The 23,956-nt window shown below is 42.4% G+C and overlaps 4 protein-coding genes across 6 annotated transcripts; 2 read left to right on the forward strand and 2 right to left on the reverse strand.

Annotated features, from left to right (window-relative positions):
* The first annotated feature begins 217 nt into the window (after nucleotides 1-217).
* On the forward strand, nucleotides 218-7,748 carry prpf31 (PRP31 pre-mRNA processing factor 31 homolog (yeast)). Its single transcript, XM_071912761.2, has 14 exons — nucleotides 218-345; nucleotides 1,275-1,490; nucleotides 1,931-1,991; nucleotides 2,113-2,196; nucleotides 2,300-2,397; nucleotides 3,571-3,677; nucleotides 4,092-4,261; nucleotides 4,382-4,539; nucleotides 4,653-4,742; nucleotides 5,067-5,194; nucleotides 5,312-5,384; nucleotides 6,676-6,804; nucleotides 7,243-7,341; nucleotides 7,443-7,748. Exons 2-14 carry the CDS (start codon nucleotides 1,275-1,277, stop codon nucleotides 7,554-7,556), a joined length of 1,527 nt encoding a protein of 508 aa, XP_071768862.1. The 5' UTR covers nucleotides 218-345; the 3' UTR covers nucleotides 7,557-7,748.
* A 1,328-nt stretch (nucleotides 7,749-9,076) lies between these two features.
* On the reverse strand, nucleotides 9,077-17,890 carry cnot3a (CCR4-NOT transcription complex, subunit 3a). Of its 2 annotated transcripts, none has more exons than XM_078287244.1 (19): nucleotides 17,753-17,890; nucleotides 17,029-17,099; nucleotides 16,751-16,818; nucleotides 16,576-16,650; nucleotides 16,373-16,462; nucleotides 16,117-16,245; nucleotides 15,681-15,776; nucleotides 15,311-15,530; nucleotides 15,025-15,158; nucleotides 14,747-14,803; nucleotides 13,512-14,436; nucleotides 13,275-13,380; nucleotides 12,996-13,137; nucleotides 12,202-12,315; nucleotides 11,356-11,455; nucleotides 10,615-10,813; nucleotides 10,336-10,468; nucleotides 10,074-10,199; nucleotides 9,077-9,880 (listed from the first exon to the last, which is right to left on the reverse strand). In XM_078287244.1, the coding sequence occupies exons 2-19, from the start codon at nucleotides 17,051-17,053 to the stop codon at nucleotides 9,782-9,784; spliced, it is 2,838 nt and encodes a 945-aa protein (XP_078143370.1). In that variant the 5' UTR covers nucleotides 17,054-17,099; nucleotides 17,753-17,890; the 3' UTR covers nucleotides 9,077-9,781. The 2 variants fall into 2 exon arrangements, with proteins under 2 accessions (XP_078143370.1, XP_071768849.1); XM_071912748.2 differs by having other exon boundaries at nucleotides 10,026-10,199.
* A 569-nt stretch (nucleotides 17,891-18,459) lies between these two features.
* On the reverse strand, nucleotides 18,460-21,936 carry tfpt (TCF3 (E2A) fusion partner). Of its 2 annotated transcripts, none has more exons than XM_071912777.2 (7): nucleotides 21,760-21,936; nucleotides 21,280-21,381; nucleotides 20,349-20,471; nucleotides 20,135-20,205; nucleotides 19,982-20,051; nucleotides 19,444-19,602; nucleotides 18,460-19,163 (listed from the first exon to the last, which is right to left on the reverse strand). In XM_071912777.2, exons 2-7 carry the CDS (start codon nucleotides 21,379-21,381, stop codon nucleotides 19,089-19,091), a joined length of 600 nt encoding a protein of 199 aa, XP_071768878.1. In that variant the 5' UTR covers nucleotides 21,760-21,936; the 3' UTR covers nucleotides 18,460-19,088. The 2 variants fall into 2 exon arrangements, with proteins under 2 accessions (XP_071768878.1, XP_078143323.1); XM_078287197.1 differs by having other exon boundaries at nucleotides 21,280-21,405.
* A 73-nt stretch (nucleotides 21,937-22,009) lies between these two features.
* ndufa3 (NADH:ubiquinone oxidoreductase subunit A3) lies at nucleotides 22,010-23,161 on the forward strand. The gene is made up of 4 exons (XM_071912781.1): nucleotides 22,010-22,052; nucleotides 22,328-22,402; nucleotides 22,737-22,814; nucleotides 22,963-23,161. The coding sequence occupies exons 1-4, from the start codon at nucleotides 22,010-22,012 to the stop codon at nucleotides 23,052-23,054; spliced, it is 288 nt and encodes a 95-aa protein (XP_071768882.1). The 3' UTR covers nucleotides 23,055-23,161.
* Nucleotides 23,162-23,956: the final 795 nt, after the last annotated feature.

Consider the following 23,956-nt stretch of genomic DNA (forward strand, 5'->3'; position numbering starts at 1 on the left):
ATGCAGGAAACCCCATGCATAAATTAGCTCTCTGCATTGTCATTCATATAATAATGTGGAGGTTTCAAATGTAGCCTTCAACAGAGAAGTAGTGGGGCAGAGTTGTAGGCTATATTTTATTGTCTGTGCAGTATGAATTGGAGAATTGGACACATCTCCCAGAAACCCTTGCAAACCTCGACTTAGTTGCTTACGTATTTAATCTGCGACAAACGACCAAACACAGTAGAGCACAAACGACTGAAACATCGCACAGCGAGAACATTTAGCTTTATAAAGCAGAAACTCTAGCCCACATAAGACGGTTTTTTGTTTCTTTAGAAAACAGGAGTCTCAACTCTCGAGGTAAGTTACTTAGATAGGAAATGGTTGCTAAGATCACTCAATACGTTTAGCTAACGTTTGCTAAAGCTAACTAGCTAACTCCATACAGTTTGCTGGGTGCTGATACTGTCCGACAGAGCTTTACAAGCATTCTCAAAAACACATTGAAGTCTTGTCTGTCCCGTGGTTTATTCTCTGTGTTGCATCATCTGTTGTTTTTGAGAGGTTGAACAGAGCCACGAGCCCCTAAGGTTATGCGTGTTAGCAGAGGTGTGACCAAGTCAACTTTGCTTGAGTCCCAAGTCAGTCTCAAGTCTTGAGGCACAAGTTTCAAGTCAAATCTCAAGTCTAAATGTAGATTACCAAGTCAAGCCCATGTCATTAATGTCAAGTCTAAAAGTAGAACACGTCAGTCAGAACAAATTGAGAGTCCAGTATCAATTTAATATCTTCTAGAAAACAAAATACCTAGGACTTCTCAATGCAATATCGTTTTAATAGGATAAAAACTTGGTAAGTGCATCATGAGTTTGATTTCAATGAACTCCACCATTCCATACAAATCCAGAAAACAGAATTTAAAACAGAAATCTCATCACTTTCAATCCAAGTAATTTACACATACACAAGATCATTTGTCAAGACTTCAGAAACCTTTTCAAGTCATCAAAGTAGTCAAAAGTCAAGTGAGAGTCCCAAGTCACCAGAACCCATTCAATTCTCAAGTATTGTCTTCATGCATCAATTCAAGTCTCAAGCAATTCAAATTCTAACTCGAGTCAAAGTCGTGACTCGAGTCCCCACCTCTGTGTGTTACTAAAGCTGTTTATATGTAACCCAGTACTACTCCCCTGCATCCCTGACATACTGTAACGGTTAATCTAAGCAACTTTATTTTATTAACCCAGTTACCTTTCTGCGCTCACCATTTCTACCATTGTTTCTGTCAGATGTCTCTGGCGGACGAGCTGCTGGCGGATCTGGAGGAGGCTGGCGATGAGGGGGAGGATGGTCTGTATCCAGGAGGAGAGGAGGGGGAGAGCGATGGAGAGGAGGCAGAGGGAAAGGCAGAAGGAGGACTGGAAGATATCCCGGAGGAGATGGAGGTGGACTACAGCCTAGCTGAAACTGTGACGTCTATTGCCAAGCTCCGCAATAGCAAACAGGTGAGTTGTATCATGTGAAAATTTTATACTAGGGAAGGGACGGTGTGCTTATCTCATGATACGATTAGATACGCAATATGAGGTTCACGATACAATAGAGTTCAATGACAACAAAGTCTGAATTATGTTTATTTCTGAGCCACAAATCTCTCTAGCAATGGCATTGGCTTGCTAGAATGTAAACAACAATTTAAAAATGTTATTATGAAGTGTAAATAATATAATTTCGATGGAGAGCTTGTGAAATTGTGATGGGCAAGCTGTCTCATTTGTGATTACTACAGCAGAATAAGATGTAGCTAATATTAATTTTTCTGCCCCGCATTGTCACATTTTTGTATTGTGATATATTAAATTTAGATACTATTTTATACAGACTGATATTTGTAGTAATATGTTTGGTCAGGTCGTCCCAGCGTAACCTTACAGTATGTTTACAGTTTTCAGAGATCATGGACAAAATTTCAGCGTATGTTGGAAAGCAGCGCAAGAACTCAGAAGGTGAGTGTGAACCATTAATGATCCTCTTCACCAGTAATTTTTTTGGTGTTAGTACATATGTTTTATCTACATGTTTTCCCCTGTTAATGTGAACAATTTGTTTGGTGCTTCTGCCCTTCAGTGTCCGGTCCGGTGGAGGCAGATCCAGAATACAGACTGATCGTAGCAGCCAATAACCTCACGGTGGAAATCGACAATGAACTCAGTGAGTTTGCTGATGTTGCTTTTGCAGTACAGTAAAAATCGCTTGGATTTTATTATCTTCCATCCAAGCTGATTTTTTTCCTCTTTTTCTGCCTTTGTTTCAGATATCATTCACAAGTTTGCCCGTGACAAATACTCCAAGAGGTTCCCAGAGCTCGAGTCCCTGGTGCCAAATTCTCTAGATTACATCCGGACACTCAAGGTGAGTTTAGTTTATATCTATTTAATCAGCCGGTATTAACAAGCAGTGCACATATTGAAATCCCTTTTCAGAATGGGAACATAGTGCCCCTTGCACCCAAGAGTCACTACATTCCCCACTTTGCCCCCCTACTGGCTTTATTTATGTTCATTTAGTTGTAGTGAAGACAATTGTTACATATTTGGCGGAATGTAAGGCAACACATCTGCGAAAGGCCATAATGACTAATAATATTATTGCTGCACCAATATATCGGTCAGGTCTTGTAAAATAAAAAATTTGGGGCTTTAGATAATTGTCCCCCTCGTGAAGAATGAAGTTGGGGTCTAATTTTGACTAAACTTGGAGGGAAGACTCATCTTGGCACTGTGTTAAAAAAATTACACTGATTGACCTGATGGGGACGCTATAATTAAAGGTCAAAATTGAACCATGTCTGATATTTTCCCTCTTTGCCCTCTACTACATCAACAAAGTGTCTGCCGCTCTCTATCAAGCAGCTGTTCCCGCAGTAACACCAGCCAAGGCAGCCAGCAAGGGCAAAAGGAAGAACTGAGCAGTCACTCAGATCACTTTGCATCCAGTCACCCAGTCAACATCTCCCAGTGCAGCTGACGGCCAATGACAACACATCAGATACTTAACATGTTTTGTAGCAATCTCTTATATTCATGCCCCTACAGATCGATTTTCAGCCTTTTTCTGTATTTGGTTGGGAAGATGACACGGAAAATTATGATGCAACCAAATTTATCAGTGCATTTCAGTGACCCTAACACGCTCTTAGCCTTTTAGATTTTCATTGTTTCCTCTCCGACTGGTCAACTCAAACATGGAAGCACAAAGAAATTATGTCCCTGGTGGAGATATAACTATAAAACGAGCCTAGCTAAAACGGTTACCTACATTCCTTTCATCACCCTTTGCTCAGCACTTGTTTCAAACTGGTTGCAGATCATACGTCCCATCAGTTTGTTATTGCATCAAGACATGAACAATGCTTTTTTTGTTTTTGTTAAAATGGATTTGTAATTAAAACCCTTGTAAAAAGAGTCAATTTCCCCTCGATAAATAAAGGTTTAATGAAAAGGTATGGAAAAATAGTTTTTCCTGTTGTTTTCTGGCATGTAGTTTGAATGTGATGTCATGTGTCTGTGTGTGTCTCCCATTTAGGAACTGGGAAACAATCTGGACAAGTGCAAGAACAACGAGACTCTGCAGCAGATCCTAACCAATGCCACCATTATGGTTGTCAGTGTCACAGCCTCAACCACACAGGGGTGAGTCGACTCACCGGACTGTCGTCTGTCTATTCCACGTTACTCTGCTTAATCTGGTCAGCTTTCCCATCTACACATTAACATCTACACTGTCATTGTGCCTTCACGCTCCTTGAGTTTCAGCATTGGATTACTTTCCATGCAAGCAACAGGGAATATCATGTTAGCAGTTGTTTGAGATTGCATGAGAGCAGGAATATTAATGAAACATTTTTTTCAACACTCATGTAAACAAAATTATTCTCATTATCAGAGTAAAGGGAAAATGATTGTACATATAAACATTTTTCACTGTGTGCATCTGTGTGGTTGTGCAGATAATGTCTCTCGTTTCCAATTAAATAATTCTGTTGATTGCAAATTTGATTGTGTACACTGACCATTGAAACGATCTATATGCTTTCTTGGTTTTAGGTCGATGCTTGGTGAGGACGAACTGAAGCGCCTGGAGGAGGCATGTGACATGGCCCTGGAGCTAAACCAATCCAAACACAGGATATATGAATATGTAGAGTCAAGAATGTCATTCATCGCTCCAAATCTGTCCATCATTGTCGGAGCGTCAACCGCTGCCAAGATCATGGGTGAGAAGCGCAAAAACGTTTTAAATGCACTTACTACAGAACTCCACATATAGGTTACAGACGTGGATTGTAACTTTTCACTCCCGCCTTTTTTTTGGCGTCTCCTCTCTCTGGCTGCAGGTATTGCTGGCGGCCTGACCAACCTGTCCAAGATGCCGGCCTGTAACCTCATGCTGCTGGGAGCCCAGAGGAGAACGCTGTCCGGCTTCAGCAGCACCTCCCTGCTGCCCCACACCGGCTTCATCTATCACTGTGATGTCGTGCAGTCGCTCCCCCCTGTCAGTACATGTTCATACTAAACATCAATGAACAATAGTCAAACCTGCACTGTGGTGTATTTTTTGCATTGCAACTAGTTGGCTAACAGCTGTCTGTCTCTTTTTTTCGTTAGGACCTGAGGAGGAAGGCGGCTCGTCTGGTGGCTGCGAAGTGCACTCTGGCTGCCCGAGTAGACAGCTTCCACGAGAGTGCAGTGGGCAAGGTGAGGGTCAAGAAGAAGCCGAGACTCATCCACATTCAATTTATGATCAACCATGTGGGGCCAACTGGGGCTGCACAATTAATCATGCATAATCATATAGCACGATTTTAGTTTGCCTTGTTAATAATCCTAGAATATTTGCATATCAGCAATGTTTAATTTATGTCAGCTGTAGTTGAAAGTAATCAAGATGTTGATATAAGATCCCAAAAGTGCAGTAAAATAATTTCCCTTCCAAATAATCAAGACTGATAACAACATAAAATTATGATTATTATTTTATTCATAGTCGTTGTGGCATTAACCTTTGTGTCGTCTGTGCAGGTCGGCTACGATCTGAAGGAAGAGATAGAGAGGAAGTTTGATAAATGGCAGGAGCCTCCTCCGGTGAAGCAGGTCAAACCGCTCCCGGCCCCGCTGGACGGACAGAGAAAGAAGAGAGGGGGGAGGAGGTACAGAACCTGCCAGACATTCAAAACATTGGCAGACCGCCCTGCTGAACGGGCCACACATTCAAAGAAACGATTGCACTATGAACAGATTGACTGAACTGATCTCTCTTCCTGAAGGTATCGTAAGATGAAGGAGCGTCTCGGGCTGACTGAGATCAGGAAACATGCCAACAGGATGACCTTTGCAGAGGTCAGCACACATTTTCTATCAGAGTGGCTTTTATATCTCCCTCATGACAGGCCTTTCACTGATTCAAAGGAATACCTGCAAATTGAATCTTGCTTCCAGTAAGCTGTACTTTATTTCAACCCAGTGTTGCTCATTGTCGGGCAATAATATGTATAATACTATTGTTCAACTAAGACCCGTATTGTCAAGCCTTTATTTGGACGGCACATTTCATGCATTCATTCACTCATGTGCTTTATTTAAAGACAAGCAAAATGCATTCAAAAGTAGTGCAAACCTGCATAAAAATGCATATAACATGGAGAAAATACACATATCGTATAAATAAAATATACATATATCACACGGAGTACCTTCCCCTTTCAGAATGCACAAACACCTACACATACACACACAAGGACAAGACGGAGTCAAAGGCTTTTAAGAAAAGTTTTAATCCTGCTTTTAGAAGAGGTTAGTGTTGGGGAACACCTCAGGTCCTCTGGCAGGCTGGGAATCTAATCCCTAAAAGTGGCTCCAGCAGCTTTTGATTTCATCCATCCGGAACAACAAAGAGGCCAGTGCCACAAGACCTGAGAGATGTAGTTTGCTCGAGTCTTTCAGTCAAGAAGGAAATATATTCTGAGTCCGGGCCGTTTAGAGCTGTGCAGCAGAATCTTAATGTCAACTCTAATGCTTGCTGGAAGCCAGTGCAGTGATCTAAGGTTTAATGTGTTCAGTTTTTCTTGTCCTAGTCAAGACTCTTCTGAATTAGCTGCAGGCATCCCACAGTTTTACCACCAGACTGGGAAAGAGGGCACTGCAGTAGTCTAATCTACTTCTAATAAAGGCATGCACAAGTTTTTCTAGAGTCTGACTGTGGCTGAAAACCTCCAATGATAGAAAGCTGTTTTTGTGATGCTGTTAAGATGACCTGTTTCTGACCTGCTCATTGCACTTAAGAGAAAGGGAATTTACGTTAACAGATATTCTGTCGCTGTGCCCTTGCGCCTAAAAGAAGTACCTCAGCATTATGTTTTTAGGTTTATATCCTCTATACAGTCAATTAGTGATTTAACAGCTCAGGTTTCCTACCAGGTCAAGTAAAGCTTACTGGGAGGAAGATTCAGTGTGGGTGTGCCTGCTCCTTTTTCAGTATTGACTTGGTTTTGTTTTTTTTAACCCTGTCCTGAGATAAAGTTCTATTTTGGATATGCACACATTTTATTTCCTTCGTCGATTGCATGGGGAAGTGTAAGCATGGTGGGCTGTGTCAGACTTGTTAAACTCATGTTTTGATGCGGTGTTGCAGATTGAAGACGATGCGTACCAGGAGGATCTGGGCTTCAGTCTGGGCCAGCTGGGGAAGAGCGGCAGCGGCCGTGTCAGGCAGGCTCAGGTCAACGAGGCCACCAAGGCCAGGATCTCCAAGTCCCTCCAGGTAAACACATCCGCGACTCGTTTTTACTACGCCAGTGATCGCTGATGTATTCATTTTCTCTTTGTGCAAAAACAACTTTCTTACATGGAAATTTCTTAATGACGCAATGGTGACCTTTAAGCTTCTCAACAAGGTGAAAAAATAGTTTTGTGTTGGTCGACAGTAAGAAAAAACACACACATGCACCTTGTTGTTAGACTAACGTAACATTGTTTGAATGAAGTTCGTCAAATTAGCTTGTTAAGCTGCAGGAGGTCCATGTTTGTTTATTGTGTGTCTATCAGGTTTGATTTTTCAACATAATAGCACTTGAATGGAACACTGTTGAACAGCAGACTTGGAAGTCTCGTATGTCGGACCTTTCTACCAGCACATGAACGCACAATCTGTCTCTGTCTCAACATTTTCCCTTTGTTCATATTTTTCTTTCTCAAACAGAGAACGTTGCAGAAGCAGAGCATGACTTATGGAGGAAAGTCCACAGTCAGAGATCGCTCCTCAGGAACCAGCTCCAGCGTCGCTTTCACTCCTCTCCAGGTAAAAAAAAAAATAACCTCCTCCTTTTATTAAATATCCTCTTGACATCTGGCAGGTTCAGTTTTGTAAAAACTCTTCTGCTCTTCTTCTCTCCTCTTCAGGGGCTGGAGATCGTGAACCCACAGGCTGCAGAGAAGAAGGTGGCTGAAGCCAACCAGAAATACTTCTCTAATATGGCAGAGTTCCTCAAGGTCAAGAAGGAGGAGAAGATGTGAAGACAGACACACACACACACCCACACACACACACACAACCGCAGCTCCTCCTGTATCATATTGAGCTGCACTGACAGTTGCACTCAACATTGCAAAGTGATAGTATATTTTCAAGATTGTATGTTTTGTTAAGGCATTGTGCTTCTTTCTGTATTTTGTTTTTACTTTTTGACATATGATTTTTGTTGTTTTAATAAAACAAAATGCGTTTTACTTTACTTACTTTGTCTTCATTATTATAGAGAAGGAAAAATACAGCGGTCAATATAAAAGTTGTAATTAATGTTCAAGGCAACTTCTGTCAAGGATCTGTTATTTCTATCCATATGCACAAAAGTTTATTAACTAACAGAGGAAGCTATAAGTCTAACAAAGATTTCATATACAAATGACAGGACATCACGCCACACATGCTGACTTGTAATTTCTGAAAAGTATTTATTGAAATTTTACAATCCTGTTTATAACCCCATAGTATGACATCTCCCATGCAGAACCTTGACAATATGAGAAAAATTGTAAATATTTATCTTGAAATTCACATTTTAGCAATTTTCTATCTGACCTTCCCTTTCTTAAAAGCCCAAAAAATAGAATCTATAAAAGGCAAATCTCTCATAACTTTGCTGTATTTTCCTTTTCCACATACTCCCACACCCTCCCCCCCCAAAAAAAGAAAACTGCAAACTCGTCAAGAGCTGAATTTACACACGACATAAAATTTTAATTCTGTAGCACAGATCTTATATTTTACATGGCTACTTAAACAGGGAAAATGATTCAGTTATTTGTCAGTTTCTCCCCATTTAAGCTGCCAACAAAAGACTGGATCTGTCCCACAAAGGATTAAAAATCAGCTAACTTGTGCCAGTGCAAACCTAGCTATGGTTCCTTGGGGTAGCACATAAACAACCACTGCAGACGAGACATTGCATTTTTCTTTAGTTCACCCAACCCACAGGTTAAATCCACCACCAGGTTTTTCAGAGGAGATCAGTACATGCTTTTGACTCTACATGTAAACAGAGTTTATCAGTGCACATTCACTGTTTCACTGTATAGGGTTGAACTATCACTTGAAATATCAGGTGGTAAATTGAACACAGTGGAGTTAAGTTAGGATGAGGTAACATCAAAAGAATAGAGCATAAAACCTTAACTAAAAGTGGGAAGTTGACTCAAACCAAACTCAGACTTCTTTTACCTAATGCTATCTGTGTATTTTGTCAGAGCAATTAAGAGGTGATTTGGTTCTCTTAAATGAATTTGGGCACAGATACATTCACTATGCCAAGCATGGCCTTTGCATTGAGGATGCTTTGAGGATGATAGAGAATTTCCTCAATGGCGTAACAACCATGAACATCAAGTAGATTAATTTCTCAAACCCTATTTTTTAAGATTTATTTTACAAGTTTATTCATTTCTCACAAACATGAATGCCCCATAATGATGCATTTTCTTTGACAGGTAAACTTAAAAACATTTTATTTGTAAAGAGAGAGGGAGTCAGAGACCAGTTCAATTGCATAGCAATTTAATCCATGTCCAATAAGGACTCTTTCCCTGTCACAGGGAGAGGCCCTGTGGTCATTCTCAATCAGTGTTTAATCGACCAAGACAATATCAATAAAACTATTGATAATCGCTCACTATCTCTAATAGTGACCATATTCAACAGGCATCGTAGGGTCTTAAAAGAAGCCATTCCTACACACCATGACTAAATGTCCACTGTACTTCCCCATTCTAAACCACCAAATTACAGTAAATACAAGATGGGCAATTTACTTAACAATCAAATCCAATGTTTGTTTTGTGTCAAGTCAAAGGCTTCCAGGCTCATGTTGGGTAGGTGGTACAGAGAATCTTGTTGAAACGGAAAAATAAAACAAAACATGAGAAACATGCATGGGGTAGGCTTTCCTAATGCCACATACTGAGTGTGCACACAGACAGGCACAAACGCAGATCTCTAATGACACCCTCGCACCCCATGCAGTGCACTGCGTTTGATCAGGCCCACGGGGCATTTTTGCCAAAGGTAATGCGCTACATGAGGAGCAGGGCTTCATGTGAGATGCAGCCTATACAGACACCAGTCTCCATTATAGGAGAGGGCTTCTACTACACATCACAATCTCTATCCACAGTATGGAGTTCAGTCTCGGAATGTCAACAGCAGCACGTTTTCTCTCTCTGTCCTTCCGCGTCCCTCTGTCCCGTCACTGCAGGTCTCGGTCTTCAAGGTACCTATACTCAAAGGTGAACCCCTCCTTCTTTCTCTGGCCCCATTTCTCATAGTCAAAGTAAATGTAAGTGCCCTGCAGGAACAATAGAGCGGGAGGAACAATCATATTAATAAATCTGATCCAACCTGTACTGACAGTAACGTGTTGACGGAAAGACGCACACAAAAAAAAACAACATTAACAAACCAATATACAAGCCCTCATACTAGTTTTCTACCTTAAGGAGTAAATGTGGAAATGGAATTGAACTGTGGTGTAGCTGCACCTGTTCAAACTCATCAGTGATAGTCTTGGGTTCCTCGTGCCTCTGGAACCACATCATGTACTTGGTGTGAAACCTCCACGATTGTTTCTTCAGAGCCTTGGCAGACAGATACTGAGCCTTGGTGCCCTGAAAGAGGGGAAGCCAAAGAAACGATTAAGTTTTACAAGGAAAGGACACTTGTACATCTGGGGGGAAAAGGCAGGAAGGGGCGAGCACAAGAAAGGCTGACGGCGAGAGGGTGTAGTGAGTGGGTGTGTTTTACCTCTAGGTAGTAGAAGATGAAGAAGAGAGTTTCTGTTGACAGTCTCTGGTAGAACTCTATGGAGTCAGAGTGGTGAGGCGGCATCTGGTGATGGAAGGGCAAAGTCGGGCATGGATTCCTCATCAGGTATTGCCTGTAAGACAGAAGCACGGACAGTTACAAATCAATTGCACAAACAACTGGTCAGGGAAAAAAGCATTAGGGTTGTTTCTGTATGTGAATTCATTAAAAACCATGCAAGATATCATCACTAGTCATGAAAACTGCCGGTCCCTTTACCTGATCCTCTCGGAGTCGGAGGGGTGTGGCATGTGTGTCCATGCAGACTCCTGCATGGCCTGCTGGTACAGCTGGTCTTTGGGGAGAGGCGTGGGACCCAGCGGACACACCCCGAGTGACGGGGGTATGCTGACTTCTGACAGGGACGGCTGGGGGGCTGCGGGGGTGCCGGGCGCCGCAGACGAACCGGAGAAGATATCTACAGGACGAAGAAAAAGAGAAGAGGGACGCGATTAGATTAGGACTCGTCTCTTTTACTCATAGAATAGAATAGAATAGAATAGAATAAATCTTAAAGAACCACTTCACTTCCCCTCTCCTACTCTACTTGCACCTGATTTTGTTCCAGGAAAACCTTTTCTGACTGGCTCTGACTTTTTTTTTACCGAATACCTTTCTATTATACATTAATAATTTAGCAACACAGCAGTTACCTATTTTGTCTCTGTGTTGTTGTTTTGACCCTTGACCCTCTATTATTTGGGATTAGAATGTCAGCTCAATATTTAAAATGGAATGTAAATATAGGACACTTCTTCCTCAGTAATTAGTCAGTGTAGCAGTAATACCTGATTAATAAGTAATACCTAATATTCCTCAGTAACTAGTCAGTGTATAAGTTATAGAAATAACTAATACAGTGTAGAAGTAATACCTGACCATTTCCCAGAAACTATACAGTGTAAAAGTAATGGCTGACGTTAGCTAGTCAGTGTAGAAGTAAAGGCTGACCACTCTGACCTCTGTCTGTTAGGTGCAGGTTGGGAATCTCTCCATCCAGGCCCGATCCAAGCGCCGCCCGCTCAGCCATCGCCTTCAGAGAACTGAGAGGCTCGGGAGCCTAGAGAGGGAACAAGGTGGAGAGGAGGAATAACAGGAGGGACAGGGTGGAAAATAAAGTAAAATTAAGTTAGAAACACGGAGCAAAAAACACATGGCTATGAGTATTTAAGAGTGGGAGAAGGCGATGTATGGGATCATTAGGAAGGGCAAAAACCATGGCAGTAAATTAATAAATGAACAAAAAAAAACCATTAAACTCAACTATTAACAGCAGGAGAAGCAAAAGTCTGAAATGCGCCTCCTCCCATCAGCTGTATGTTCTGAAATAAACCTCCTGCCTACAGTTACAAGCCCCATGGCCACCCACAGTAATGGACTGCAACCTGCACAAGGGATACACCAAGCAGTGGCGGCCTCAAAGGTATTCAAAGGAGACTATGGCTGAATCTCATTTGCAAGTGTTTTGTGTTCCCTCCTCACTCCGCACTCGAGGGAATCCCCTGCAAACCCGTATGTGTTAACACCCGCTTTTGGAGTGTCAGTCCATTTAATCTTTTCACAGACTGGTGTTCATATCAACGTTCCCTCCCCCTCGATTATCCTCCCGCTGATGGAATCTACTCCGGTGCAGATTCCAGCCAGTTTCTTGATTTGGATTTCCCATAATTCTTTGCAAATTAAAGGTATGAAACAGCCTTTAGTTAGTCCAAGTATCTTTAGTCCAAGTATCTCATGTACCGCTGGATAAGTGTGGGCCTGTTGAGAGAATTGAATGTGTACAAAAGTATGTATCTGGGTTTTTACCTTACACTGCTTTCTCTTTAGTGTGTGAGTGGGTGTAGCCAGGGCCCCTGGCGGCTCAGCTGCCTGCGCTGTGACTCTGGACTCCATCAGTATATGACAGAGGTCTGTGGGGAGCTAGGGATAAACGTCTCGACAGGTTATTCTAGGTTATTACAGCTAAGCATTATCAAACACTCACCAGTAACGTGCCAAGCCAACAAATGGGAGCTTGTTTTCTAAGTCGTACATTGAAAACCACCCTACTGCTTGTTAATCGAAAAATAATAAAATTAAAAAAGGGTGATGAGTAGAGACCTAGAGTTATATTTTATGCTATACTTCTAAAATGTGCTTGCTTGGCTGAAAATTAACTGTGGTTTTAACGGAATAAATGGTTTCTGTGGAGGTTGTAGTGTAATATCCAACTCAGCATCCTGAGACTTTAACAGCTACACTCTTCCTCTTTACAGTATGAGGGCAGATGCCCCATCATGTTCATTGACTAGGCTATTTTATAGCATCAGGTTTGAAAATTTCATTCCACAACCTCACAACCATCTCACAGTCTCACCCAGCTGTCTTGTCTGCCTCTAAATTTCTCCACACAAGAGGTTAAAGGAGCTGGTGCTACACCTGACTTATTACTTGGCTGGTTCGCACTGGAAATTCTGGCTACTCAATCAGAATCACTTCCTCATCAGACCATTAACTGGCTGTGAGAAGAGCAGGGCTACTCCTGAGCCTGGAGGCTGTATGTGAGTCAACTTGCCCTAACCTAGCCCTGCTCTGGTCCCGCCCCCACCCCCTCCCCTCACCTTGAGGCCCTCAGAGGCCTGTGTGTAGGAGTGGGGCCCATTGAGAAGACTCCCTCCTCCTGGTGTGCTGTCTGAGAATGAGGGGGACGGAGAGCTGGGAGGCAGGGTGATGGAGCTGATCAAGCTGGGGCCGTTGTCCATCCTGTGCCAGGTAGAGCGGGGACAAGGGAAGAGAAAAAGTAAAGAGAGAAAGTAAATACGTCAATGTGTAGAATGAGAATAGCAAATGTGTGATAACTAAATTGTAGCTTCAGATGAAGTGAACAACAAATAACTCACGGCTGACTGGCTGAGGAAGTGAGAGATGAGGGCTGGCTGCTTTGTGATTGGCTAGGTGTGCTTAGGGCTGACTCTGTGGAACTCTCTGCCACTACGGCACTGTAACCTGAGGGAGGACAAGAAACACATGTTTTGTAAAACACCTTTTACAAAAATAAGTAATTGTTGAGTCAAAATTTTCAGACAAATGGAGAGGGTAAATAGTCACACAAGGACAGGCATAACAAGTTTACGTACTTGTGCTTCCATTTTGCTTCAGTCCACTCGGTGGTCTAGCAGGAGCTGCATTCACCCCTACTCCTCCAACCACTCCGACGTTCCCTCCATTGCCTCCCATCAGGCCTACTACTCCTCCAGGGGCAGTACTGACAGGACTAGGAGGCACCTGAGAGGAACCGGGGGCTACGTTTTGCCCAGGAACCAGACCCAGGATACTCCCAGTCAGAGAGCTGTGGGCTGGACTAGAACCTAGCAAGCCAAGCCCCGTCCCAGCCCCGTTGGTGGTGACTCCACTGGAGCCAGAGGTGGGGATGGAGGTGCTGCTCTCCACTGAAACACTCGATTGGGTGGTGCTGCTCAGACCCAACCCTCCCGATGCTGCTGCCTGAGCGTAAGGGGCAGGAGTGGACCCCGAAATGAGCCCTGCCATTGTGTTTAAAGGGGTGGGCATGCCACTCAGGCCTAAACCAGGCATTTGGTTGGCACTGCTGGTCCCCGTCATGCCAACTTTGCTCAAACTCAGCCCCAACCCGAGTCCCAAACTGGAGGCTGGGGTAGGCCCAGATGAGGGCTGGGGTTGGGAGATGGGAGCCACTGCACTGGGTGTGCTGGGAGTGGGGAGAGAAGGGGCAGTGGAGACCGGGAGGAGGGGGTGGCTGGGCGGGCTGGGGGTGCTGTTTGAGGGGACAGAGGGTTTTGTTTGTGGTGGCTGCTGCTGCTGTGGTTGGTTTGGTGGCTGCTGCTGCTGCTGCTGTGGAGGTTGATGCTGATGTTGCTGCACTGCACTGCTGAAGCTTCCTATTAGACTGTTGCTCGTGGGAACCACAGGAATGCCCCCGACAACACTTGCCATGGACACGAGTGAGGAGGACGAGGAGGAGCCAGAGGTGGTCGAGGAAGAGAAGGAAGATAACAAGGATGGGGTGCCGTTCTTCACAGGCGACTGAAAATGACAAGGCATCAGAGAAGGGCATTTCAGACAAAACTGCCCAGAGGGCAACTACAGAGGAACAAAGTCTATGAGGAGCAAAATTGAATTACAGTGAACTATGGAGGCCCATAAACATAGGAGATGGGACAACTACATCAGTAGTCTCCAACCTTGGTCCTACAGAGAAAAAGCATGAGCTTGTTCGTTTTTAGTGCCTGAAAGGGACAAAAACCTTTCAGTCACTGCGACTCTCCAGGACCAAGGGTGAAGAGATGCACTAAACTTTTCATCTACTGATACAGCACAGATATGATCCTCTCACCTGACTAACTTCACTGTCTGTCGACCGTCCCCTTTTCTTATCGTCCTCTGAGTTCTCCTATAGGACGAGACACCTTGATATTACAATCCACTTTTTAAATGTTGATTCAGCAAACTAGCCAGTGGATTATAACAGTGGGACTAGCAGAAAGGTTAACAGAATGCAAACTTATGTGTTAAAAATTATGTCAGAATGTATTTTTGAATGCAGCATCCCTTTAACACCCCAACCAAAGTGATTAATGACACCAAGATAAGGTGAGAATTGAATGGACTTACAGCAGTGCAAGTAGCCGGGGATGGAGGGATGGGTGAAGAGGAGGTGGTGGAAGTGGGAGTGCTGCTGGAGTGGAGAAACATCTCATCTTCCATGGTGCCCTGACCTGACGGAGAAGTTGCAACTAGTGCTGCAGCTACAGGAGAGAAAGACAGGAGAGGAACAAGTGTTGAGCTCAGATGTCGCCATTAATGCCATTGATGCTGGATTCAGATGTTGAAACTAAACCCCTCTGATGTCCGAGCATCCCCCCTGCGGGATTTTTGTCTGTATGAATGTTCTACTCACGGATGTCTTCCAGGTCTAAGTCGTCATACAGGAACTCATTCTCCTCAAAGTCCGGGTCTTGGGAGGAGTCGATGTAATACTCCACGTCATCCTTGATCTTCTGGATGGAATCCACTTGCACCGAGTCGTTGTCCAACATTCGCAAAATGGTCTCCAGCATGCGAATGTGGAATCTATGCCTCTCAATCAACCGCTTGAGCTCATCAATACGATCTTGCTTCTATAGGACGGATGGAAGACAAACACGTGGTTTGTGAAAACATTTCAATAAAAATGTACAAGACAACACTGGGTTTACACAGCCTTTACAGAATTACAGAAAGTTTGCGAAATTAAACATGTATGGAAAACAAGAGAGGAGAACACTTACCTCTTTGTCGCCCTTCTTCTTTCTTGTCTGAACTGAGAGAGACTCCACCTCACTTTCAAACTGGTCCACCTGCATATTTAGAGTGTCTATCGTATTCTGGAAGGTAAGGAAAGAGGCCAGAAAAGGAAAATGAATGAGAAGGCTTTCTCACAGGCTGCTGAGACCCCCCCCCCCTATTTGGGCAAGCAAATAGAAAGGTGGGTGCTCAGGCCAGCCAAATCAGTTCAGTCTTTTAAAGCTCTTAAAACCCATTTTTATAAAATTGCTTTCTTTAATAACTCCTGGATTCTTAATTATCTTTAGTTACTATTATCTTCAGTGATTGAATAGTTATCTATTCAATTTTGCCTCTTTGGTGCAAAAAAGAAAATGGCTATTAAGAGAATTTGAGGCTCCCAATATGTACAACAGGTCTAGATAATAGCGGACATCTTACTGTTAGCCACTGTCCCGTTTCCTCCTTTTCCCTCTGAGCTGGATCCACTTTCTGGGCCAGCCCCAAGCCTTCTTTAGAGTAGGCCTTTGTTTTTGTTTCTCGCTCCACCACCTTGAACCGCTCCATTTGCTGTGGAGAAAAAGGTCACAAAATGCTTGATTAGTGAATAGTTTTCATTTCTATATCTGTTGTGAGTTTGCCCTCATGTTTCGTTTCACAGAAACAGACATAAAGAGGAAATGATGGAGAGCTGTACCGTCTCAATAAGTTTGCGATTCTCGACTAGCTGCCTTTTGTCTTTGATCTCGTTTGAGGCCACCCACGTCTTTATCTGATCTCTCAGTCGCTGGGTAGGGTATAGAGGGTGAAAACATTAACACAATATTGTTTACATATTGTATACATATTGTTGCTCAAGAGTATAGAGAAGGGAACGTGCATCACATTAATTTGTCTTACTTGTAGTTTTTTAATCTCTTTTTTGAGGTCCGCCTCATATTTTTCCTTCTGGTTAGCATTGGCTGCATTATGAAGCTGTAATGCAGGCAAATACATGGCATGCTTTAAGTTTTGTGAAATACATTTTTGATATGAGATGTAAAACAAAAGCAGGCTGCAAAAGCAGCTCTCTCACCTTTTGCCAAATATCTTCAAACTGTTCTACACCTTCAGCTACTTTTTTCAAACATCTGTCGATCTCGCCTGTAGAGATGAAAGAGGGGCTTTAAGATCACTGTGTATAAAATCCATGCTATCCCAAAGTGTTTCACAATTGATTTTAAGCGTTTTTACAAAATCGTGATGCCAGATGAAGGCACTCTTGGAGTTTCTGTCCAAAGAAAAGATGCGAGGTCGGACAGCATCATGCAGCCTATGCAACAACATTGATGACGGTCACACTTATAATCTTACCTTGAAGTTTTCTCTTGTCAGCCATGGCTTTGACTACGACACTGTCCACATTCCGTCTGTCACAAAGTTAGCTATGGAAAGGACAGAAAACTTTGTTCAATGCACAGGGCAGACAACCACAAATCGCCGCTGAACACCGGAATCTGTACATCGGTTTCGAGGATGGAACTGACGTTAACGTCAGCTAGCTGACCAGTTAGCTACACAAATAACGTTCTCATCCAAATCCAAGTCACTCTCAGATATGCAACCAGATCCTACGATTACTATCTATTGCATCTAACGCTATATTTTCGGTAATGTAGCTGATCTAGTTACCGTTACGCGTTACCAATCTGATTGACATGCTTGTCAGCTAATGCTAGCTACCTAGCCAACTAACGTTACTGAGCTAATGCTAGCCAGCTGCTTAGCTAGTCCACTCCGCTCGATTACTGGCCCATTTCAAAGCAATTATCAAAGAGCATGTTGGTGGATACATTTCATATTCATGCATTAATATTTCGGGGCGCAGTACTGCCTTTATATGGTGGTTGTTGCGTTGTGAAAGGTACAATATATCAGAATCGTTTCTAATCATAAACCTACTAGCTAATATGGCTAACTGTCTAGCTAATGCATAAAATGCTAGCTAGCAGCTTAGCTACCCAGCTAGCCAAATTTAGGAAAAAGGGAAATTGGGTCAACCCGACCATCTAGATTCATACTTGTTTTCGACATTTACCTAGGGTCTGGGCTTTCGTTTGTCTTTTTTCAATTACAGCCAAAACTAATTCCAAAAAGTCTTCTTTACTTCCAATTTTTGTTTTCTTTTCGACAATCTCGCTGTACTCTAGCTAAAGATGGACGGTAGCTAAATCCCACCTCCAAGTTTGGATTCCGCCCTAAATCCAATCTACGAGATATGATTGGACAGATCTCACTGCTCTCACTCGGAAACATCCGCTGGAATAGGAGCCAGCTATTGGCTCAGCAGTCTGATGAATTATGATTGACATTCACCCAAACTTGGAGCAGAAATCATGCATTTCAAATATTGGATTTGTTTTTTTCCTTTCAAAATATTTCGTGATCACCACCTGCAAACCATCATAATATATATGTTGCGTTATATATTTAGGGAGATATTTATTTATTCATTCATTCATGCTGCTAATGCAAGCTCAAATCTGATGTTCACAATCATTGATGTCTTGGAGAAATTGTATTTCCAGGTATCATTTCATATGTTGATGACAGCACATATCCTTTTAATTTCTGTCTGATTCCAAGTGGTTTGTATAAAAAATTATATCTGACCTGTATTAACAAAATGGGAAACATATTTTAGCCACGTGTAAAAAGAGGCCATGTGGCAAATCAAACATTTTTGTTGTGTAGCAGCATGATGTGCACCTGACCAAACCATATTTTCTTTTTTTTAGTACCCAATACAAACATAAAAAAAAAAAACATTAAAAAAAAACAACATAAAAATCCTCTGGTGAGTAACCACCAGAGGATTGTTGTTTTTGTTGTTGTTGTTTTTGGTTCTCTTCTACATCTGCCAACATCATAATACATATACTGGCCCTTTCAAATCACCTCTAAAAATGTTTTTACTTTTCATAGTACAGCCTAATAACAGAGTCGACAACACTGTAACATTAATAATGGATTTCAGATTAAGAGCTGAGCCATGTAAACATTCAGAGAATACAGGATTGTACTGTGGAAGCCTTAATAAAATGGGTTTGCTACCCAGTTGTAATTGCAATTAGATTGCCAAAGAGTGACCAAACAAGTTTCTCCATCACAATTTGCACTTGGATTTGCCACTGGCCATAATTCTGTGCTGTCATCAACTCTCAGTACAAAATATTAATACAGCAAATATATACAAAAATATATACACACAAGGAAAATGACATTGATGTGGTTATAACATGAATTCAGCACTGGTCAAGTATAGCTACATACAATTCAAAACCCGGCCGGACAGAGGCTTCATATCGACTGTACAGTTCAAGCAGCTGAGCGCTCCGTTATATTTCATCCCAGCAGTTCATGCAGCGCAGCGGTCAGTGAGACAGAGAGGTTGGGCTGGGCAGTTCTCCAAACTGTGGCTCAGCCAACAGTGACATGTCTGGTTCAGTCTGTGAAGGAGAGCAGAAACTCAGTTAACAGCAAATCAAGTTTACTATCTGTGTCAGATGTCTGAATGCCACACACACACACACACACACACACACACAAAGATCCACCTGCCCGCATTCCCACAGCTACATGTCCATCAAAAATCACAAACACACACACACACACCACATTCTCAGAAATTGATCAGTGTTATCAATGCACTTGACTGGTTACCACAAAGCGGACAGCAGCAATCCAGATGATCTCCCAGCAGAGACTTTTTCAGCAGTCTGCACCTACCTGTTGGTCTTTATCCTTTTCCTGCCTTGGCATCCGATGTCTCCTCTTCTTCGGTCCGGCTGCGTGATGCAGCGCAGCAGACGAGCTGGAACCAGACACACCGTTCAGCCTGTCATCCTCTGCTCCTGCAGCAGGATCTAAATGGGCTCCAGACTCATCCTGAAACAAGCTTACAGTAAATATCTTGCCCCCAACAAATGATTCAAAGCCAATTAGACAATTAGAATTTCCATTGTGTGGGAGACAAAAGTGTTAATTCCTGGAAAATCTGAGCTTATTTAGTTATTAGGGTAAATCAAAAAAAGCAGTAGACAGGCTTGTTCAAAGCTTTCGGTTGATTGATATAGTGAGACTAATTAATATCATTTTGTAACGACTGGACCCCTCTCCTCCCATCCCACCACCAATTATCATGGCGTGGGAGACAACAACAAAATCAATTGAGCTCCGTGTCTGATCATCACTTTCAAAAACAGAGCTGATTGCAGAGTCCTTTCCTCTAGTAAACATCACATTCACCCATCCATCCAGTTCTCACCTCCAGCAGGATAGTGAGCTGGGCGTTTCTGTAGTCGTCTCCATGAGCATCAAGAGTCTTCATGAGGAACCTGTGAGGGTTAACAGAGTCATCAAATGGGCCATCGAGTGGGAACCTTCTGAGAAAACGTTCAGTAAAAGTGGAGTTTTGTACCGTCTCTCTTTCTTCATGCGGCGTGTTAATCTTTGTACTTGGTGAAGGCGACCGAGGATCTTCTGATTCACCTGAACGGAGCAAGTATGGAAGAGATTGCAAGATGGAAATTATGTGAGAGTTCAGGCTCAATCCAGATAAACTCATTAAAATCCAAATTTCACAAGACATGCAAGCAACAAACGTGTGCAAAACAACACACACACACACAAACCTGTTCAATTTCTTTACATCTCTTGCTCAGAGACAGATATTTCCTCTTATCAAGCGCTCTTCTCTCTTCGTCCTCTGGCCCTCCGCTCTCCAGCAGCTCACTGCCTGCCGGCCCGAGCTCCACCTGGGGAAAAACCTCGCCATGAAGCAATCACTTGGCTCTAAAGTGGCACAGAAGCACCAGCACACAATGGCCTCCAATATTATTAGCACTCTGTAAAAAAATATTCCAATAATATATATTACATGCTAAAAATGTCATTAGGTGAATGCTGTTATCCAGAGAAAGTGGATCTGGACTCTGGATTAAAATCATTTAGATAACTTTTCTTTTCTATCTGTAATAGATTTTATACTTTAAAGATGGCTCTCATAATTGGTGACACAAAGTCTCCAAAGTTGAATTTTGGTCAAATTTCAAATTTAGTGTTTCAACTGCACCCATATAGATGATCATGTTCATGGCATATTCCACTTAGATGCCCTATTAAGCCTTTGACTGTAGCATCTTGCATTTAGATGCGAGATCGGGCTTTTCGGAGGGATTTCAGATTTTGTTATATTTTACTCTGGTTCGGCTGAGGGGAGGGGAGCGAATCCGCTGAGTACACAGGTTAACATCAAACAGCTAAACCTGCTCCATACCTGGTAAGCTTGAAAAGAGACATATTCAAATGCAAGAAGTGGCAGTTGAGTTTTTTTTTTATATCTCTGCTGTTAACATCATATAAAATACTAAGATTTCATCACTTTGTATTGCTAACAGGCATAGGAGAAACTGGTAATACTGATATTGAGTTAGTAGTACCAGGCAAGTACCAATACAGCCATCAATTTGTGCTTCTACTCATGTTTTTGTGACCTATGGAGCACAGGCCTGCTACTCCAGAGTTACCAGCCCCCTCACCCAGGGGTGTCAGAGTCAACATTACCTCCCCAGGTCCCAGCTCAACACCGCCTGGCTCCAGCTCTGCCTCCAGGATGTGTCCTCCGAACAGAGGAGGCAGGGCCAAACCTGAGAAATCCTCCATCATCTGTGAGGCAAGACGAAGGAGATTCTTTGTTTTGTTTGTTGAATTAAGAAACAATAGAAAAACACAGACAGTCAGTCAGACAGTCAGACAGACAGAAGGGCAGTCAGTGACACACACACACACACACACACACACACACACACACACACACACACACACACACACAATGTAATCTGTTTGCGTCTGTGATGCAAAACAAAATCAGACTGATTAGAATTATGAATCAGTATTTCCATATCCATTTCGGATATATTTGTCAAGGCAAGTTCACTCTTATCAGTATCACTTGTATCATCGATTAAACAATACCATGACGCACCAGTGTCTAGCAGTCAGAGGATCATCAGACTTCGCTACAACAACAAGCTAGCTACTTACATTTATGAGTTCTCAGTCCAAAAACTGATGTGTGCCCAGCAGCTGTGAACCTGCCGCGTGTTCAAAGACCCGCTGCTAACTGTCTCCTAGAGGACGAGTTAAGACGGGATAACAACACAATCCATGACTGAAATATTCAAGATAACGCAATCAATCGTAGTTCTTCTGGATTCACACACACACTCCCGATTAATGTTTTTACGCGACGGGCGCAATAATTATACGTCATTTTCGAACTCCTGCATTTCCCATGAGCACTAGCTGTACTGAAACTACAGAAGACAACATGGCGGGTTGGTACATATTTTGTTATCTTTTGGACAACTAAGCAGGGAAATTTAGATTGATTTGATTTACGACTAGCCTACGTAAATAGTTTGAATATTAGCAATTACGTCAATGAAACTGTAGAGTTGTTTTCTTTAAAATGATGTTATCAATACGAAACAAAACGAAAAATGTGACCTTGGACGTGTTGCTAACGTTGGCTACTTAGCACTAGCTAACGTTAGCAAGCTAGTTAGCTGTGGAGGATTGTGTTTTACATTACCTGCCTGTCTGTTTGCAGGGGTTGGAGCCTTCCTAAAGAATGCATGGAACAAGGAGCCAGTTATATTGGCGTCCTGTGCACTGGGGCTTCTAGGTCAGTCACCAACCTGGAATTCAGAAGTGTGTGTGTGTGTGAGTGTGAGAGAGAGAGAGAGAGAGAGAGAGAGAGAGAGACTTGTCCCAAAGAATGGTCTCATTACATCCCATTAGCCTGTATTCATCTATCACTCAGGGTTGGAGTGGTTGACCATCTCCTGTTCAGTCTCATTTTAGATTGGAGATCTATTTACTATGAGATGGTTAAGAAAAGCAATGGTCATTTAACACCACAAGAGCTGAAATGCATTAGATTAGTGCAAATTGTAGTGTAGGGACTGTGTATGTGTGATGTACTTTATGTGAGTTAGACGATCTTTGTATTTCCTCAGGTGCTGTTCTACCATTTGTCAGTCCTCTCTCAAAGTATTCAGGCATGATAAATGAAGCTGTGCCATACAACTACCCAGGTAAACACTTGTAACTTTACAGCAGATTGTGTTTCACTGCTGTCCAAAGATGTTGCACAATAGAGAAGCGTCTGAAAACATTCACCAGTCTAATGAATATACTTGAACCAAACATTCAAAGCTCCTTTTCGTTGTCTCCCTAATACAGTCCCTGTGCGAGACGATGGAAATATGCCTGATGTCCCCGCCCATCCCACTGAAGCAAAAGGACCGAACCTGGAATGGCTTAAAAAGCTGTAACTTCACATTCTCTCAATCAATGCCTGTGCTGTACCTCTGTTCCTGTTTATCTGCATAGCTGCTCCACTTGTCAATGGCCCACAATAAAGATTCTTTATTTAATACCACTTTGTGCTGCATGGATTTGGTTTGGATCATGCATTCACTAAATTTGGATTGAATGCATGATTAAGTACATTATAACCTCTTATTAAAGACAATGTTAGACAATGTTTTCTTAGTCTACTTGTCTGGTTAAACAAGGTGTAAGAGTATCATTTCTAGTCTAAACCTTTGAAATATGCAGAAAACACCATATATTTTGTTGCAGAGATGTTTATTGATTTCATCTTTGAACAATATAGTGATGATACGAATAAGATTCCAAGGCATGTTTATGTTTTATGCTGTGCAACACACGGCAACAGATGTAGGGTATATCAGCTGTTTGAGATTGCAGAAAAAGGCCGTTGGGAAAACAAAAGCAGACATATTAAATTGCTTTTTTGATGCACAAAGTTGTCCATTTCAAATTTAAAGGTCAGGGTACTCTGAGAAAAACACTAGGAATTTCTCTCAGATTTTTTAAATGTTGTGGGACAACTTAATTGGGGCAAAGTGGATCAAAACCTTAACTTGACCATAATTAGCCCCCATTAGGCTGTCCCACATAAAATTGAAACATTGGGCGGAAAACTTATGTCCTGGTTCTTTTCATAGGCTTCTCTAAGGACAGCCTCTAAATACTGTCTGGAGCTTCAACTTTGTTGTTTAATTATTTCAAGAGGTCTGCAAGAAATCTTTTTTTTAATTTTCACCATAAGGCTGCTGTTAGGCTGCTTGACCAACATCCCAATCATCCAAAACATTCACAAATGCTAAACTGAATCTTAATTTAAGAGACACTGTAAAAAAGCATGGCG

The sequence above is a fragment of the Centroberyx gerrardi genome, chromosome 12, assembly GCF_048128805.1.
Source record: "Centroberyx gerrardi isolate f3 chromosome 12, fCenGer3.hap1.cur.20231027, whole genome shotgun sequence".
Lineage (NCBI taxonomy): Eukaryota > Metazoa > Chordata > Actinopteri > Beryciformes > Berycidae > Centroberyx > Centroberyx gerrardi.

Bases quoted from the DNA above. Each gene is read 5' to 3' on its own strand.
- prpf31 (XM_071912761.2), top strand. From the start codon at position 1,275: ATGTCTCTGGCGGACGAGCTGCTGGCGGATCTGGAGGAGGCTGGCGAT. The intron at 1,491-1,930 runs GTGAGTTGTATC...GTATGTTTACAG, and splicing joins AGCTCCGCAATAGCAAACAG to TTTTCAGAGATCATGGACAA. The intron at 2,398-3,570 runs GTGAGTTTAGTT...TCTCCCATTTAG, and splicing joins ATTACATCCGGACACTCAAG to GAACTGGGAAACAATCTGGA.
- tfpt (XM_071912777.2), bottom strand. From the start codon at position 21,381: ATGATGGAGGATTTCTCAGGTTTGGCCCTGCCTCCTCTGTTCGGAGGA. The intron at 20,472-21,279 runs GTAATGTTGACT...GTTTTTCCCCAG, and splicing joins TTGAGCTGGGACCTGGGGAG to GTGGAGCTCGGGCCGGCAGG. The intron at 19,603-19,981 runs GTGAGAACTGGA...AGCTTGTTTCAG, and splicing joins AGCTCACTATCCTGCTGGAG to GATGAGTCTGGAGCCCATTT.
- cnot3a (XM_071912748.2), bottom strand. From the start codon at position 17,053: ATGGCTGACAAGAGAAAACTTCAAG. The intron at 15,777-16,116 runs GTAAGATGTCCG...CTTACCTTCCAG, and splicing joins AAACGGGACAGTGGCTAACA to AATACGATAGACACTCTAAA. The intron at 15,531-15,680 runs GTAAGTGTTCTC...TCCGTCCTATAG, and splicing joins AGAAGAAGGGCGACAAAGAG to AAGCAAGATCGTATTGATGA.
- ndufa3 (XM_071912781.1), top strand. From the start codon at position 22,010: ATGAGCACTAGCTGTACTGAAACTACAGAAGACAACATGGCGG. The intron at 22,053-22,327 runs GTTGGTACATAT...GTCTGTTTGCAG, and splicing joins TACAGAAGACAACATGGCGG to GGGTTGGAGCCTTCCTAAAG. The intron at 22,403-22,736 runs GTCAGTCACCAA...GTATTTCCTCAG, and splicing joins CTGTGCACTGGGGCTTCTAG to GTGCTGTTCTACCATTTGTC.